The 18,770-nt window shown below is 48.7% G+C and overlaps 1 protein-coding gene across 6 annotated transcripts in view; it reads right to left on the reverse strand.

Moving 5' to 3' along the window:
- Nucleotides 1-34: 34 nt before the first annotated feature.
- Nucleotides 35-18,770, reverse strand: part of KIAA1614 (KIAA1614 ortholog) — a 51,549-nt gene continuing 32,813 nt past the window's right edge. For 3 of the 6 annotated variants that reach the window (XM_025206173.1, XM_006025398.3, XM_025206174.1), the window contains exons 5-10: nt 15,119-16,860; nt 14,082-14,262; nt 9,191-9,458; nt 6,665-6,789; nt 5,903-6,087; nt 35-1,279 (exon numbers count right to left, since the gene is read on the reverse strand). In XM_025206173.1, coding sequence (XP_025061958.1) covers nt 1,086-1,279; nt 5,903-6,087; nt 6,665-6,789; nt 9,191-9,458; nt 14,082-14,262; nt 15,119-16,860 — 2,695 coding nt within the window. In that variant the 3' untranslated portion in view covers nt 35-1,085. Of the gene's footprint in view, nt 1,280-5,902; nt 6,088-6,663; nt 6,790-9,190; nt 9,459-14,081; nt 14,263-15,118; nt 16,861-18,770 lie in introns of those variants that run through there. The other 3 variants (XM_025206175.1, XM_025206176.1, XM_025206177.1) reach the window with 3 other exon arrangements.

Below are 18,770 nucleotides of genomic sequence, written 5' to 3' on the forward strand. Positions count from 1 at the left end.
GAGTAAAGGACACAGGGAGTTTTCATCAGAAAGTTTTAATAATTTAAATGAAACCCATTGATCAAGTATAGCGGTCTCCAACACTGTTTAAACAGTCATTTGCCATTTAGATAAGCTGGGCTGGGCCAGAAAGGTACCATGCCATGACCTTTATTTGTCCAGTGTGAGTTAGCCCAGGAATAAAATGGGCCTTCGTCTCAACTTAAGCTGGTCCACAAGAAAGATTTGGGGCTCTTTGATAGGAGGTTCCATGATGGAGTAGCTGCAACCTGACCACAGACACAAATGTGATGAGAGGCATGGCAGCTCTCGCTGCACAGCTGATGGCCTAGCTCTTCCTGGCTGAAAACACCAGCAGCAGGTGCTACCCAGTGTCCAGCAAAATGGAGTCTGAAGAATAAACTGGTCAAGCAGCACCCCCTGCTGGCTAGTCACTGGAAACCACAGGCGTTGAGACACCAGGTCTCAATCCTTCCCCCAAATGTGTCCATTGTTGTGTGGACAGAGGGAAGAAATCAAACCCACCAGCTCCCCAGTGCTGGGGAGCAAAATATTGCACAGAAACAGCTCAGTTGCTGACTGCTGCCCAGCAGTCTGGGGTACAGCACCCCTGCTGTTAATACTCTGCAGAGATAAGTCAGGCGCACTCACACAGCCTGCAGGGCACTTCTCATATTTCCTAGGAGCTAGAGATAGCCTTAGGCTGCACCATGCACCAGCTGCTCCACAGAGATATGGAACAGGTAGTCCTCAGTCTCTTGGCCATGGATAGGGATCCATGTTGTCTGTCACACTTCACATAAGTTAAATATTTAGAACAGAAAGGTACAACACATGCAGACGGAGCATAGCTCAGGAGGTAAGGCTGAACACCAGCCATATCTTTCAAGTCGCAAAGGCATCTCCTAGTAGTGGGAGTTGGGTCCCATGGCAAGGACTGGGCATCTACAAGCATTGCATGGCACCAATAAGCAGCGGGGACATCACCCATATGCAGATTCCTCCTTGTTCAGTGAAGACACCAAAATGTCAAGGAGCACTGTGCTTCCTGAGAGCTGATCAACAGGACTCTTGAGTCTTGCACACTACCGCCTGATGGGTCTGTGCTTCAGCACTCTGAGGGTCAGGGTGTTGGCCTGCAATAACAGTTTGTTGATGTGGGCCAAACCAAGCCCAGTGACTGTGGCACCATTCACCTCTAGGATCTCATCCCCTATGCCAAGGAGTCCTGCATACAGCTTTGCTGTGCTGGCGTCTGTCATCTCCTGGACGTAGATGCCTGCAAAGCAAACAGAGAGCATACTCAAGGCACCAGAACTAAGCAGAAAGCATCCCTGCTCCAACTCCCACCCTTCTTGCAGCTCCTTTCATTGCTAACAATGCACAAATACTTTCCGTTGCCAGCAGGCCATTGTCTGATCTCTTCAGTCCAACTGTTCTTCTCTCATGGTACCCCCTGCCAGTCTACATTAGAAGCAACTTGATGTTGCAAGGCCAGTTCCTCAAAGAACAAGGATGCTATGCCGTAAAGCGATGGCAAAAATTCTGTGTTTAGATGAGTTAGGTAACAGGGAACTCCCACTGCTGATCTTTCATGGCACTGGAAAGCTACATTACTATATACAGAAATTCTCTGAAATGCATGTCATTCAGAGCAAGGACTGGCACTTCATGGGTTTGAAGAGTACATAGCAGAATGGGCCTCAGCTGGAACCTTTGGACACTCTGCTCAGTAGAGGTGTGCAAAGCAGGCCCTATTCAATTAGGATTCGGCCCAAATTGGGGACAGTGATTCGATTTGTTGATTTGGATCACTGATTTGACTCAGCTGAATCCGAATCTGAAGATTCGGTGCTGATTTGGAGAATCAGTGATTCAGACATAAACACAGCTTTAAATGTTTTTTCTATGTACCTCGAGGTACCAGCGCGGCTTGTGAATGCTGCAATGCTGGGGCAGATGGAGCATCCCACAGGAGTGGGGGGGAGCCCCCACACATGCTCAGCAGCAAACCCAGCAGTGGACTGGAAGTACTTCCGTCCCACTTCTGGGTCCGCTGGAGGGTGCACAGGGGGGCCCCCTGCACCCACCCGGCGATCGGCCGCAGTGGGATCCCCGGGTGCCCCCCAAGACCCAGGAGGCACCAGTCACTGAGCTGGGGGGTGCAGGGGGGCCCCCCTGCATGCTCCCCAGCAGACCCGGAAGTGGACCAGAAGCATTTCTGGTCCACTTCCGGGTCTGCTGCTGAGTGCTCTGGGAAGTCCCCCACACTCCTGTGGGATGCTCTATGTGCCCCAGCATTGCAATATTCATGTGGCCCCCCCCCATGCTCAGCAGCAAACCCAGCAGTGGACTGGAAGTATTTCCGTCCCACTTCTGGGTCTGCTGCTGAGTGCTCTGGGAAGTCCCCCACACTCCTGTGGGATGCTCTATGTGCCCCAGCATTGCAATATTCATGAGCTAACTGCTACCTAGAGGTATATAGAAAAATCATTTAAAGCTATGTCCGAATCGCTGAATCTTTCCGAATCTCTCCAAATCAATCCAGAGGGTTCTGATTCAATTTGGAGAGATTAAAGGGTCCTTTGATTCAATTCGGATTCAGAGATTTGGCCACTGAATCGGGCTGAATCTCTGCTGAACTGAATCAGGGACTGAAGCTTTGCACAGCCCTACTGCTCAGAACATACACAAGCATCCATGCAATACACACGCATTCACTCTGAGTTTCTGAGCATGCCATATTTTGCAAGATCAGGATATGGAACTACCCAAAATCATACTGTTCACTAGGCCACAACAGAACCCCAACATTTGGGCCCTAACTGAAAACTTCTGGCCCCAAAATTAAATCTACGATAGGGCTGTTATCTGATCAGTGGTGAGCTTTGTAATCACCGGGGGCTCAGTTTCCATGTACTTAACTGATGGCTTTGGAAAGTGACACTGGCATTAAGGCTATGCTTGGTGGGATCCTAAGACCCCATTATATTAGTAATTGGAATGAAGCAAGCACTCTTGCACAGAGCACCAAGCCACCTTGTCTTTGCAACTTGGGCTAGATTTTGAAGTAGCAGAGGTTTAAACTAGGGTTGGGTATTTGACTGATCAAATAAAGTTTGGTCAATTGACCAGTCAATTATCAGTCAAAAATTGTTAAAAGTTGCCAATAGGTCCAAATAATACATAGAGAAAACAATTTTCCATTAAGAAATGTATCAACAAACAGTAAAAATCGTATTTTGTCAAAAGAATTACAAAAAAAAAAAAAAGTTGTTGCAATTTATTTTGGTAAAATTCCTATAATCTTTGACCAGTCAAAAAATATGCAGTCAGTTGACAATATCTGACCAGTCAATTGACTGGCAGGTCAATCCTAGTTTAAAGCTTTGCATGTCTTGACCTGTGCTCTGTACCTTCCAAGCTCAAGTACATGTCTTAAGGTTGGCAGGGGGGAATGCAGAATTTGCTGTAAATTACAGATGGTAGAACCGCAGCCTTCCAGTCATGCCTGCCTGCTGGTCACCTTCTGACCTTGCCTATTCAACAACACACAGAACCAAAGACTTAGATGGGAGGCAAATATATGTGAAGGATGAGGAACCTCCCCCACAGTGAATACATGTTAAAAATGTGCAACAGGATGGTGGGAAGCAAGAAGAAAAACACACACAAAACAACAGATGGGAAAAGAAAAACATTAAAACATCATTGCCACACCATGGAGCCTGCCAAGAGCTGCACAGCTTTAACCCACAGCATCCACATGACTCCACCTGGTGCCAGGCTCACAGGAGCTTGATCAGGAATTTTCACCCTGTGGGGGACAGCCTACTTTCAGAGGGGTGGGATGCCAGGTCCCGTTATGGTAAAGGATTAGAACACGGGGCTATTCAAACAGTTCCTCAGCTGCACTAGTAAAACCATCCCTCGCTTGCTTTGCCTACAGTTGCCCCCTTGTTGCAAATCTTGACTAAGAGACTCGAGACTGAATAAACTGTAAAAAATGATCTGCTCCTGGGATGGCTGAGTTTAAGGCATGTCAGCATGATAATTTGTCACCCTGTAGTAGGAATTTGGTCTGGAAGGCTGCTGGCCTTGACACCTCCATGGCAATAAATTCTAAAAATAAAAAATCCTTCAAGAAGAACATACAATGTCCAGAGTCAAGGATTTTAAAATCAAAACACAACCTTCCGGGAATCTGCACATCTGATGTTGGAATAGCTATGCAGCTCTTAGTTATGGACACTGAAGCACTTCCAGGAAACAGACTAGAAAAGGTCCTGGAATATTTGGTTTAATCAGGCCCTGAATCTTACCCAATCGAGGTGGTTTATTCTAGCTCAGTGGTCTCAACCTTTATAAACTCAAGGCACCCCTTGTTAGAGGTAAGGCACCCCTCAGAAAATGCCAGCTCTTAGCTTTCACTCGTTTCTTGACTCCATAAAAATAATAGAACAATTTTTCTTTTGGGGAGAACCCAGAAAGCCCACAGCAGATCAAAAAGTTTTTGGCATGATGGATTCTTCTTTGAAATCACTGGGTTTATTCTGTGCAGTGCCATAGCAAGTGGGGGGGAAGGGGGGTGAACAGGGCAATGGCCCCAGGTGATGAAGCAAAGGGGTACCAATAGGTGCTGCTCAGCCAGGACGGGGCACGGGATGGAGCTGCAAGCGGTTTGTTTCGGGAGGCACAGGAACGGGGGGAAGGTGGTTTCCACCACTGCATGTGCTCCTGGGCAAGCATGGGGAGGACGTATGCCCCTTGGATCTATGCACAGGGCAAGGGCAGGCTGCCGCTGTGGGCTTTGCCTTGGGTGCCCAACTTCCTCACCACGGCACTCATCCTGTGAATCTTATGTAGGTGTTTCTACATATAACAGGACTGATATTATGCAGCACCACCCATAAAAAGATCGCATGGCACACTGCTCTACATCAAATGGGAGAAAGATTTATTCCTGGACTTGAAGATGTATCACAGAAAGATGCATCTCAAGGCTAGTAGAGGCTGCCAGACCCTAGGTGCTTCCAGAGTGCTGGCTTCCATTTTGGCACACCAGTACCCAGAGGGATTCTCAGAGACAGCTGAGCCTAAAGAAAGGCACTTTGCCCATCATAGAGAGGTTGGGTTGTTGAGATGAAAGAAGGCATGAAAGGTAGTTTCAGATCGAGAGAGTCAAAAAAGTTTGCTTTACATGTAGTATTTTGGGAAAGCCATTACTGCACTGAGAAACAAACAACACAAGAACTGCCAGACTGAATCACACCAGGGGACCAAACTGGTCTATATCCTGCGTCCTACATTGGCCAAGATCAGCTGCTCTGCCACAATGTGTAAAAAGCCCTGTATTAAGCTATGAAGATCACCTGTTCCTCCATGAGTTGCCACATCTCAACAGTGCCAGAGATAGGGTGTCTCTTCCCAGCAATCTCTCAGAGGGAAGCTGGGCACAACTAGGTCACATTGCCATTTTTGGCCAAGTACCCTGAGCATTTGACAGCCTGGCTTTTCTCGACCTTTTGTCCTTATAGCTACAGGAAGTCCATGTATCATTGTCCTAATAACTGGGAAGGATTATTGTTCCCATCTCAGCCATGTAACATCCATGTAGACACAGAAGACAGTAACTTGTGTGCAAGGGTAACACAAAAGCTCAGGCTCCCTTCTATCTCTACAGCAGGAGTAAATGAACACACACAGTTTCCAGAGCTGTGTCCCTGCGTAACACCAGCAAGGGACCTACACAAAAGGGAGACAACAACCACGTATCAACCAAACAGATGAGCTATAAATGGACACTGAAAAGAGAGTTATTTTTATGGTCCCAAGAAGCTGTCACAAACCCTAAACAAGCTACCTGGTGGTGTTTTAACACCCTATGAGACACAGCAGGTACCTGTGTCAGGACGGCCATTCCCAGAGGAGACACGGAACCCAAAGGTGCCACCCGGGGGGCGCTGTAGCTCCAGTTGATTAGTACCATCCGGGAAGACTTCTACAACTCGACCAACAGTTCGTACCAAGTCAGGGGTGCCAATGTCCTCCACGCTGAGAGAACGCCGGGGCAGAATGCCCACTTTCCTGGGGGAGAGAGGAATGAGCCAAAATGAACACTAGTGCTATGTTGAGCAAAGGAGGGTATGTCTTGGAGGCAGTGGGGCATAACATATCAGCTACATGAGAATAAAGGACTAGCTCAGTACTTCAGAAACATTCCTCCCCTCAGGCCTATGGGTTCAAAAGCATCTTGTTCTCAAAGATAAAAGGAACCCAAGACAAGTACTTGAATTGTAACTGCTTAATAGGGACTTCTCTTTCCTCTCTCTTCTCATGTTTAAAGATGTAGGAGACTCTGGTTTTAACAAGGAGCATTCAGAGGTTCCAGGAAGTCAGAGACAGAGGAGACCTGTAGTGTCAGACCTTCAGTCCATCCCTTCAGGGTTCAGGCAGGCTAGTCTATGTTCTCTCAGGGTTATTCTCCAGAGCTTTGTTGAGTCCAGTGTCAGATGACTGCAGCAATGAGGCTCCCATCATATTTCTATGGCACACTGCCCCACAAGTGAGTCTCACATTTGGAAACCCTTCCTTGATATTCAACCCAGAGTTTTCTTTTCTGGATATGGGTCAGCTGAGAATGTCCCAACCTCCCTATTCCTACCTATCAGTTGTTTTGTCTTCCTCCGGCTCCACCACCAAGTAAGCATTGGATCGGTCTGTCCTGCCCAAGAAAGAATGGAGGTTCTGCACAGATGAGGCTTTTCTCGGTTGGCTGAAGGGTGGCATCTAGTGAGAAAACACAGGTACTGAAAGTCAGAACAAGTTCTGAGAAAGAAAGCAGAAGAGGTTTTTAACCAAACAGGAAACACATGGGAAGTGTTAAAACAACCAGCATTTAAACCCCCATACTCCTCTGCTCCCACTTTAAAAAAAAAGAAACAAAAAAACCCAGAGGGAGGAAAACACAAAAGTCCCCATTTCTTCCCTCTCCCCAGTATCAGTAGCTTCCAGGGAGACTAAACACTGAGCTAGCTTGCTTTGGGGATGACAAGTGAGCACAGATAAATAGTATTTGAAGACTGCTTACACAGACCTAGTAAGTCAGTTCTGAGACTTCTCACTTCTAACAGCTACCAAGAACTCTTGTTTTCCCAAGATCCTAAGGCTGAAAGTCCTCGGAAACCATGTCCTACTCAGAAGTTCCTGGGGCTCCCATTTTACACAGCCCCCAGAGGAAGAAGCACTTTGGGACAGTTACATTACATAAAAAGGGTTTTTATTTTCAGATCAGTCTCTTACCTCTATACAAATAAAAGACTATAAGAAGATTAAGAGATAAATCACTCAATTGGCCTCCCCGCTTCAGTGGCCTCCTGTGCCTGTATGCTAACCTCTGAAAAGGCTCACTCAGCTAGGCATGACTGTTCAAATCTCCCTGAGTGATCTACACATCCACAAACACATGCATATAAGCACTCCCCATCCTCATTAAAAAATTAGGCGACTGTGGTGTCAACGCCTACACATTCAGATGGGTCACAAACTGGCTGGAGGGCCGCACCCAGAGAGTGGTGATGGACGGGTCATTTTTGACCTGGAGGGATGTGGGCAGTGGGGTTCCCCAGGGCTTGGTCCTCTGGCCCGCACTATTCAACATCTTCATCAGCGACTTGAACGAGGGGGTGAAAAGCACCTTGTTCAAATTCATGGATGACACTAAGATGTGGGGAGAAGTGGGCACCCTAGAAGAGAGGGACAGGCTACAACTAGATCTGGACAGGTTACAGAGGTGGGAGGATGAGAATAGGATGGGTTTCAACATAGACAAGTGCAAGGTACTGCACTTGGGGAGGAAGAACTAGCAGCACACCTACAGGCTGGGGAACTCCCTTCTTGTCAGCACAGAGGCAGAAAAGGATCTCAGAGTCACTATTGATTCCAAGATGAACATGGGCCGCCAGTGTGGGGATGTGGTCAGGAGGGCTAACTGCACCTTGTCATGCATCCATAGATGCATCACGAGCAGGTCCAAGGAGGTGATCCTCCGCCTCTGTGCAATATTGGTCAGGCTGCAGTTGGAGTACTGCATCCAGTTCTGGGCGCCGCACTTCAGGAGGGATGTGGACAGCATCGAGAGGGTCCAGAGGAGGGCCACTCGCATGACCAGGGGGCAGCAGGGTAGGCCCTATGAGGAGAAGCTACGGGACCTGAACCTGTTCAACCTCCACAAGAGAAGGCTGAGAGGGGATCTGGTGGCTATCCACAAACTGGCCAAGGGGGACCAGCAGGCAGTGGGAGAGTCCCTGTTCCCCTGAGCACTACCGGGAGTAACAAGGACTAATGGCCATAAGTTGACTGAGAGTAGATTCAGGCTAGATATCAGGAGGCACTACTTCACAGTCAGGGCAGCTAGGATCTGGAACCAACTTCCAAGGGAAGTGGTGCTCGCTCCTACCCTGCGGAACTTTAAAAGGAGGCTGGACATTCACCTAGCCAGGGTCGTTTGACCCTGGCATTCTTTCCTACCCGTGGCAGGGGGTCGGACTTGATGATCTGATTAGGTCCCTTCCGACTCTAACAACCATGAAACTATGAAAACAGCACACACACTGTTGTCTGTTCCCCACCCCTCCTACCACTTTTCCATCCACTTTTTACCTCATTCAGTTCTATTTCTCCAACTCTTCCATTCCTCTCTGGTTTTTTGTGCTCTCCAGGCACAGTGCTGGCTCAGCTGAATTTACCATTTGATTTACTACGGGTCACTCTGCAGTTTGTGAATGCAAGAGTAATGCAGAGGGGCAGAAACAGCAAGCCACAAACATACAGGAGTGAGCTGAAAGAAGCTAGGTGACAGCTTCAACATAAGCTGTCACTTGCATACTCTTCATGAAAAAGAGCAGAGCAATACAATGGAACACACATAAATAACTCCCAGCTCTTATTTACTGTTGTTCTGTAGCTCAAGTGCTCCCTCACACGGGTGAGTAAGTGTCATTATCACCATTCTAGAGAGGAGCACACTGAGGTGTAATGATCTATTCAAGATCACAGAACTAGGCACAGAACTGGGGGAGAACTGTTCCTTACACTGTCTTCTCTAATGCTCCGTCTAGTTTAAGCCAAGCTCAAACCCCAGCCCCAATCCCACTATAAAGGGTCTTTCAGAGCTGCACTTCAGACTCACCAGTCGCAAAGACTGCAGGGAAGGAGATTTCTTCATTTTGGAAGACTCAGTGGCATTTGACCTGACTTCTGGAGGTTGAACTGAGCCTGGAGCCTCGGGAGGGAGCTGTTCCATGCTGTAGCACCGGAACCTGCCCAGCTTCTGCCTGGTGTTCTGGCTAAGAACGGAGAAGAACTTTTTTAGCCCTGAGGCAGAAGAGCTGCCCCCTTTCCTGCTTGCTGTGGAGGAAGATGACTTCTTGGGCTCTGACTGGGTACCCAACGGTTTGCTAAAAGACAAAGGTTTTCAGTTTCAATAGAGATGCCAGAGACTGAACTCAGGCACAGCCAGCACAGAACAAATGCCAGATTAAACCCCAGTAGCAGCATCTGCCGAGAGCTTAGTTTTACTGAGAACGTTGTCATATAAACATTTTGGTGGCACAGCAGAATCCTGAAGCAAAAGCACATGCAGGACTTAAGTCCAATAGGTCTGTTTGGGGGCCTGTGAGAAACAACTAGGTCACAGCCCAGTTCTTAATAAGCAGGTGTTTATGTCCCTGAAGCCACCAGATTTAAATGGCATCTACTCAGGCAATCTAAGCAGAGTCAGAACTTCTCTCTCCTCTGAAATCCCCAGAAAGACATGGCATTATGGGGAAAACCTGCATAACCAGCACCCATGTGTTTTGGCAATATAGGAGGTCAGACCCCAGGGTGAAAACCTGGCACCTTCTGTCAAACTTACATTTTCTAAAACAGAAGAACACTTGTGAATGTTGCAAGTTTTGAGAATTTGAAAAATAAAGAGTAAAAAGGAATAGAATTGGCTCCCCCTTGTGACAGTGAATGGAACTATAAATCCAATGGCGTAGCTTTTGTGCAAAGAACAGATGCAACAACATACAGCCAACTGAGCAATGTCAGCAGTGTCAGCTGGGTGTCTGAAACGGGAGAGGAATTACACGTGACCAAAATTAAAAACGGAGAGATGAATGGGGAAAAGCTATGAGGAACCAGGTTATTCAGCTGCCTCGAACTTATGGTTTGAGAGTGAAACAGCAAAAAAAAAAAAAAAAAAGAAACATCAATGAAAAAAAGAATTGAGATTTTTTGTCAATGCTTTCTCCATGTGTTAAGCTCTGTACCCTCTGCAGCATCTGTGAACTGAGTTAACTTATAAGAGAAATAGCCCTGCAAAGGCCAGAGGTACCTGGGATAGGAGTCCAGACAGATTCCCATGTCCCAGACACAAACATTACACACACATAAGCTGTTAAGAGAATATACTGTAATCACTGCAAAGTCAAACACTCACAAGCTAGGAAATGCCTGCATTAATACTTCCTATGGCTCATTTAGGCACCTATACACGTGCCCAACGCCTGCTCCAGTGCCTGCTAATTAGCAGAGCAGACTCAATTAATTAAGTCTGCTGGAGCATGCTAATTAGTACGCTCCAGCCAGCCTCCACATCTCATGCACCAATATCCCTGTGCTTCAAAATGGCGGTGGGAGCACTTTAACTAAACCTTGTTCAACCAGCTTTAGTTAAAACACCCCTACCACCATACTGAAGCACAGGGACACTGACACACAAGATGCTGCAGGAGTTTTAGTTTGAGTAGCTCTTGGAGCCGCTCTAATTGAAGCGCCACCCCCCAAAATACCTGTTCCCTGCACTGAGCATGTGTAAAAATGCCCTCTGTGAAGACGGTATACGTGCAGGCTAGTCAGCACAAGGACAACTCAGTGCAGGACGAATCTTTGGAGATTTAAGCTGTGAGGCTCTACCAAGTCTCTGTTGAGCTTCCAGTTCAGGGGTGGGCAAAATACAGCCCACGAGGCCATTCTATCTGGCTCTCGGTGCCCCTAAAAATATTTGGAAAATTAAAATTTATCTGTCCTTGGGTCCTGTCAAAGATGACAGAAACCAAGGGCAGCAGGACCTAGGGGAAGCCCTGAAGGGCTTCTTCAACAGCAGGGCCCACCCAGACCCGCCCCCACCCCCCCAGCTGGAAGCCCCAGCAGGGGCTTCTGGCCTGGGACCCGTGACTGCTCCGCACTAGAACCTCAGGTAGGGCCGGGAGTGGGGGGAGGGAGCTGTGCTGAGCAGGCACAGGCAGCCCCATGCAGGCTGTGAGCAGCTGCAGCGTGGGACTCTGGCCACAGGGCGGGGGAGGTGCCACTCCCCTCCCCGCCCTGCACTCAGCATCAGCCTGTAACCCGGCCCTGCGCAGCCAGCCTGGGCCCCGCACTTGCTCCGGGCTCGCCCGTCAGGGCTGCGCATAGTGGTGGCAGCAGCCGCGGTCCGCCTCCGCTTGCCGCACTGGGCAGCGTTTGCTGCTGCTGCCGCCCAGCGCGTGAGCTCAGAAACAGCTAAAGCACTTTGGCTGAACATTTCCAAACACTGCCCAACATGGCAAGCGGGGGGGGGGGGGGGGCCGCAGCTGCTGCCACCGTGCGCAGCCCCGACGGGCGAGCCCAGAGCTGGCGTGGGGTCCAGGCTGGCAGCGGGGGCAAGTTACAAGCTGGTGCTGAGCTTGGGGGGGAAAAGCGGCCTCTCCCCGCCCCCCTGCCCGGCGCCCCACGCTGCAGCCACTGAGCAGCTGCAGCAGGGAGCGCAGGCCACGGGGCAGGTGAAGGGCCGCTTTTCCCCACACTCTGCACCAGCTCCTTCCCTGCTGGTGAGGAGGGGGTCAGGGCTGCACACTGCCCCCAGCCTGTACCACGGGTCTGGGGGGACGCTGGGAGTGAGAGGATGCAGGAGCAGGGCCTGCACCCATGTTCCAGGGCCAGCAGGGCCCAGAGTAGGGCGGCAGGGGTATAGGGTCCCGGGCAGTAGGTGCCCTTTGGATCCAGGCCAGCTCCCTGCTCGTGCAGCCCAGCTCAGCTCCACAGACCCCTGCCAGAACTCCGCCCTGCTCTGGGCCCCACCAGTGCTGGCCCTAGGACGTTGGTCCCAAGACTGGGACATTGGTCCCAAGATGGTGACCAGTGGGTGGAGCATCTGTCAAGGCGCAGGGCTACCCATGGGGCCCTCAACAGCTGGCCACAACTTGGTAAGCAGCCCTCCGCCCAAAATAACTTCCCGCCCCTGTTCTTGTCAAATGTGGGTAGAGTTTCATGGAAGTAGCACAAGGCACACCTGTGATACCAAGTACAAGCCTCCTGCCAAATGTCAAGTCACAGCTCCAAAGCACGGGGCGCTAATGCTTCTCAACAGAATTATTCATTAAACTTGGCAAAACCATGTATTTTTCCCTAGCCTGGTTCTCAGAAACAGCTAAAGCACTTTGGCTGAAAATTTCCAAAACATTTTCAGCCTGCTGCAGATATCTGCTATGGAAAATTTAAGTCCAAGTGGACACAGTTTGGCAAAGTTATAAGCAACTAAAAACAGGCACAGTACTTAAAATGGGAAGTGTCAGGCAACCATAACAAGCACCACTGCCAATTCTGCCTATAACAAAACTGCATCTTAGCATTTATTATGGCACATTTCACTGAGACGTCAACATGCTTTACAAAGGTAGGTCAGAATTGGGCCCCTCTACAGCATTTGTCTCCCTGCTGTGTCACCAGCACCAAGGGTCTCCAATGACATTACCGAGGGAGTGATTTGAATTGCTCATCCTTGTGTGTAGTACACCCACTACATGTTCCTCCTAGCACCTGGCTTTAATGTGCAAACAACTAAACATTTTGAGGGAGATGATCAGAATATTCACAAGAGCCTGAAGTTTTCCAGTGACAGGCAGGAATGGATGAGGAGTCATACAGCCTCTGCAATCAACCTTTAAATTGCATTTGCTACAAGTGATTGTTCTAGTTTGGCTCTGGGTTCCTCTCCCACATAGGGGATGGCTGTTCACACAGTAGAAAGATACCATAGACACAGGTAAACCTCCAAGACCTGAATGAGCAACACCAGTCTTTATTTAAGCTACTGGATAAGTATTTCAAATCAATCTGCAGGGGACAGAGCGTGAAAAACAAAGCAGAAGAGGACTGAAGCAACCAGGGAGTTAATATCTTTGACACATGCAAAGAAATTAGTTTATTTACAGAAAATGCAATCCCAGCACAGGGACTAGCACATTAAAGCTCCACTGAACTAAGTGTCATTTGGGCCTAAAAGAGAGAACATGGTTCAGAAACAAATACAATTAACCCCTTCATGCCTCCACTGATGCACTCTTTTTATATTCAGGGGTGCAGACAGGAAGCAGGAAATTAGTAGCAGCTACGAAATGTCCTGAGCAATGGCCACAGCAGCATTTTGGGGGCATTGGAATGAGGAAGGGGTCATTCCTGGTCATCTGTGCAACAAGCAGATATGCTATGCGGAGCTGGCAAGAAAGGGGTTTTGGAGAAGCAGTAGCAGCAGGGGAAGACTTAATGCTAGTAGGCTGACTCCAGCAAGGCAGCTGCAGTGCCAGCCAGCTGAGAAGTAGTGCTGCACTGCTATCCTAACTAGCTATGAATGGGGGCATCAAGAACCAGAGAAAAGGAGAGGGGCCTAGGACAACAGTTGTAGAACCTGCAAACAGCCATCCCCTTGCACTTCTAAACCAGCCCTCCAGTCTGGAAAGGATTCACTTACACATAGCTCCTCATCCCAGCTGACTAGTGTGCCTTAGTCCTATTGAGATCTCTGTGGCAAGAGTGCCCACCAACAGGTTGAGCCAGGCACTGCTAATCTCTCCATTTCATTTGCCATCTCATGGCTTGTAGGACGGATACAACCAAAGGCCATCCCCAGGCCTGCATGGTTGTTACGTGCTTGATCAAACCATTTGGTGGCAGAGAAAGGAGACATTCAGCTTATAGAGGCAGGACTCAACCCAATGACCAGCATGTCCCTCTTCAGCCCCAGCCCAAGATGGTTAACTAACTGTAGAGTTACTCACCATGGTGTTATGCTCCCTTCCACAAGCTGCTTTGCCTTCTGCAACCTGGGCCCTACAGCTTTCTGATCAGGTAACTGAGTGGTGTGGGCAGAGTCCGGCTCCTTGGACACCAGGGAGAAGGTGACGACAGCTGAGCCAATGGTGCTGGGAGCAGCAGAGGGATCAGCCCCTGATGACAAACCTACCATGACAGTGACACAATCAGATGGGTGCCTGCTCACTTTTTTATAAACTGGCTTGGAAGGAAGGCCAATCTGCCTGCTTGCCAGAATGCAGCCCTCACATAGCTTCACTCAGCTTCCTCTGAGCGTTTTTGATTTTCATTACCTTTTTTAAATCCATGCTGAAATGGATGCTGGAATCTCACCTGAATTTTTTTAAGCTTTGAGGACTTGGCCTCTCTTCAGCTACTCAACCCAGAAGGCAATTCTGTTTTGTACTGGGTGGCCCCCATTTCAGCTGGCTGGACTGTAGCTGTTCATTAGATGGCATGCTCTGCATATGGGACTCAGCCACTTACAAGGGCTCTGTGTACCCCTAATGATGGTAACACATCTCTGTTCCTTCACATTATTTAATATGTATGCTGCATCTCATTGCCACTGCCACAGTCCTGCCGCTACTAGGCAGTTATATCATCATCATTTCCCTATTAATCAGCCTGATCTACCTGGTGGAAAACCTCAGGTATCTTAGCTGACAAGTGCAGTAAACATATGGTCATATCCTGATGCCCGGCAGACTCAGAATCCGGTGTGTTGCCAGAGAGAGGGCAGGCACTGCTCCCAACACATACAACCCCCTCCGCTGCCCTCTGCAAGGCTTTTCAGATCTAAGGACTGCCAATAGGAGCAGCAGAGCTTGCTCACCTGTCCTGACTGCATGCAGGAAGGGAGCCTGCACTCAAATCATATAGAGCTTTAGAACAGTCTCTCTCTGCATCACATTTTGAGCCAAATGGGAAACCAGCATGGTGCACTGAGCACAAACACAGCATGGTCACATCAATGAGGACAATAGTAATAAAAACCTCTTACCTTTAGTTTCTCCCAAAGAACCAGACACTTTCTGGTCGCTCAGCTCATATTGTCCATGGCTCTCATCCAAGCCACTCTGCTGATGTTTGGTGTGTGTGTTGTTGCAGTTGTTGGCAGACAAGGCTTGGCATTTGCTCTTAGAAAGCCCCTTCGGATTCTGCTGGTCCTTCTGCTCCTCCAGCATGGACTCACATTTGTGCTGAAAATTACTGGGAGGGGAAGTGGAACAAGTCACTAGTTTATTGGTCTGGTCCAGGCACCCAGTTTCTTGGTTTGTCAACCTGTAGCTGCCTGTCAAGACAGCCTTCCTGTAAGGCATAGGGGTGGAAGCTTTCTTTGTGGAAGGGGGAGTGGGGATGTGAGCTGCCAAGCTGTAATTAAGAACCCCTTGCTTTGTTTGTTGGGGATTGACTCTTATCCTGCTACTTTGGCTTATGCTGGCAGTTGGTGGATGGGAGGGGGCTAAGTTCTCCCCTGATTCTCTGTTTCCTGAGAGATCATCATCTGCCTTGGGTGCTGGCAATGCTGATGGCTGATGTGGTGTGGGAGGTGGAAGGTGAAGCTTTCTTTGCTGTGCTGGGGCAAACATTGCATCCTCTTGGCCACTGTTCTTTCCAGCTAGCTGAGGTGGAGCTGGGGGGTGTTCACATTTAGAAAATGCTTCTACCCCATTGGGTGTTGACCTTAGCCCAGGATTCTCTTTTAGCACCAGGGAGTCCTTCAAGCTGGGGGTCCTATCTCCATTCGCATCCTTCCTGAACACCGTTCTGCTAGAACCAAGTGAGTCATCCAAGGCACCACCCCCTCCACTGCCATCCATCTTGCATTTTCCCTGCTCTACCTTCCTGCCTATTGCTCCCTTCCCTGGAGTGCCATTTCCCCTAGAAGCTTTGTGGCCACTGTGACAGCGGCTTCTTGTTTCTGAGTACCCCTCTGACTGGGAGCTCCCTGGCCCAGCCTCTTCACTGTCAGTCTTGCAGCTGTCAGATGTGTCAGTACTGTCTAGAGCAGAATCCACATCATCTATGTAAGTGACATCCCCAATGTATGTCTCCCTGATTCTCTCCGTATGAATACGTTGCCGGGAAGGAAGAATCCAAACTGGAGACCCCCCGGGGCCCAAAGTCCTGGCTTTGGGCTCCTGCTGGGAAGTGCCCAGCTCCCTGCTTTCGGACAAGTTACCAATATTTTTGTTTTTCTGAGTTAGGCTGTTGCCCTCAGACAAGTCATTAACTGTCCGGTTGACCTCAGTGGCCACAGCCAGATTGGTTGTTGAGCTGCCAAGGTAGGAGCCACAGGCTGTGCACTTCCCCTCTGCGCTAACCACAGAAGGCGTGGCCTTCTCAGGGCTTCCCATGTGTGCAGATGCCCCTGCAGTCTGCCCATGGTCTTGCTGCTCTCTGAAGGCTTTGCTGACCCCATTCTCTTTGCGATGAAAGTCCCCGTTGATGTAATCAGAAAGGTCTGGTTTGGAGACCAGTGGGCTCTGGCCCAGGGATAAAAGGACTGAATCCAGAACCCGCTTCTGGCGCAGCTGCAACCTCTCCAAGTAGCGCACCTCAGCATCCCGGACAGACTCATCCTCAAAACGCACCCGGGATGGGGAAGGACCTCGCTTTCTGCGCTGTCCACAACTGGACTCCCCGCTGGAGGAGTCACTTAGGTTCCCACTGATGTGAGTGTCTCCACCTTTCAGAGCCAAGCTTTTCCTCAGGTCTGGAGCAGTGGTTCTGCCAGCATCCCTAGCATAAAGACAGCCAGACAGTAGTTAAGGAGTCATGACCAGCTACTCATCCTCCCCTCCTCTCATGCACTAACATCCTTGCCATGGTAAAGCACTAGAAGCAAATGGCATCCCTTTGCTGATTGGACTTGTGCCCATCTACCCAAACCTTGAGCCATAGGGTCAGAATCCTCTCCCCCACACCTAATTTCCCTCCCCTCTCCAAAGCCAGCTACATCCAACATTACATCACCCCTTTATGGAACCAATTACCCTCATTTGCCAGAAAGGGTCAGGAGGACAATTCAATGGGTCTAGTATTAGAGGCATAAGGGGAGGAATTCAATCCAATTGCTGTTCAGATAAGTAAACAAATCTGTACTGAGAAAAGAAAAATAGCCTGTTCCCCATAAGTGGATGACACAGTAAGGGATATCCCAGGGATAGGGCTGGATAGTCACATGAAAGACACAGTGGTTTACTTTCATGTTCTGATCTAGGCTCTGCTGGCCTAGAGAAGGACAGTAGTGGTGGGGACATACCATACTAGGCCCCCCAGGGATTGCTGTTGACACAAATCAACAGCAACCCCCGACGCCTCTCTCCTGAGAGATGTTGCCAGACTCTCTCAGCTGGAAGAGTGGGGGCTCAGACATCAACCTTTGAACAATAAAGATATTAAAGCAGGAAAGTGGGTGGGTTTTCAGCACTGATAGGGCTCAGGCACTTTAAAAAAAGATGGATCTCAGACTGAAGTGGAGAGAGAGAGAGAGAGAGAGAGAGAGAGAGAGAGAGAGAGAGAGAGAGAGAGAGAGAGAGAGAGAGAGAGATTCCAAGCTGCCTTCTCTGTCAGGAATCAGGAGCCATATCTGTACCACCTCCTTACCATGTCTGGGAACACCACGAAAAAAATGGTTTTCCATTCACTCCCATTCTGCTCACACCTGAGCCCAGCACTTAGACACAGCAGACAGTTCAGAGAGGTCCTGAGCACATGTCTTTCTACCATTCTTGGGCTCTCTGCCTTGTGCCTTCTGAGGCATGTACTCAAGACCCCTCTGGGTCCACCCCCTCTATTCCACCTAAATATCCAGGCTCAGGCACAGGTGGAGGAGGAGACAATAGGTGGAGCTTGATACCCAGTGGCAGCCTCAGGGTGGGCAAGGAGGCAGTATAAGCACAGCTTGGATTTCTTTAGTGCTAATATGTTTTCATAGCACAGGGGTTAGCTACATTAACTGTGCAAGCAATAATTCCTCCCTGCAGCTCATTTGCATGTGCATGTGTGTAAGAATTGTTTATCTTGCCAGTCTAAAAATACCAGTTTGAACTCTAACACAACTGCAAGAATCCTCTGCTTACAAGCCATGGAGTTAAAAAAAATGTCATGCTTTTCCAGTCTGCTCTTCCATCCCCAGGTTCCCTCCCTTCCCAGCTTCCCTCCCTTTATTTATTCTTGATTTTTGTCTACTAAAATATTTAGAGGCTATAGTATTATCTTCCACCCTCTATCATGCTGTTAAAATAATTCAACTAGTGTTAAGTTTCACTCAGTCTAAGGTACACCATCATTTTTCAGACTCTTCAAAACCCAAGCTACTTAAGATTTTGAATACACACAGTGCACACAAATAAATACATTTGGGGTGAATTTGTTGCAAGGGTGATTTTTTCCCTCTCTGCAGCTATGGATTAGGACCATTATGTATTGTTTCAGAAATTAAAGTATCCCAGTGAAACAAGAATCTGCCATTAGTGGCTCTCTGCTGTGATAAAAATGAAATAAAACACGATTCAGATATCCTATAGTGAACAATTGTATATGATGTACTGTACACATCTATGTAGTAAGCATAAGTAAAGATGTAATGGGCGTCTCTTATGCATGTGATACTTGTTTATGTGGTGCAACGGGTTGCACAATGTGTA

The sequence above is a fragment of the Alligator sinensis genome, unplaced genomic scaffold, assembly GCF_000455745.1.
Source record: "Alligator sinensis unplaced genomic scaffold, ASM45574v1 scaffold471_2, whole genome shotgun sequence".
Classification (NCBI taxonomy): domain Eukaryota; kingdom Metazoa; phylum Chordata; order Crocodylia; family Alligatoridae; genus Alligator; species Alligator sinensis.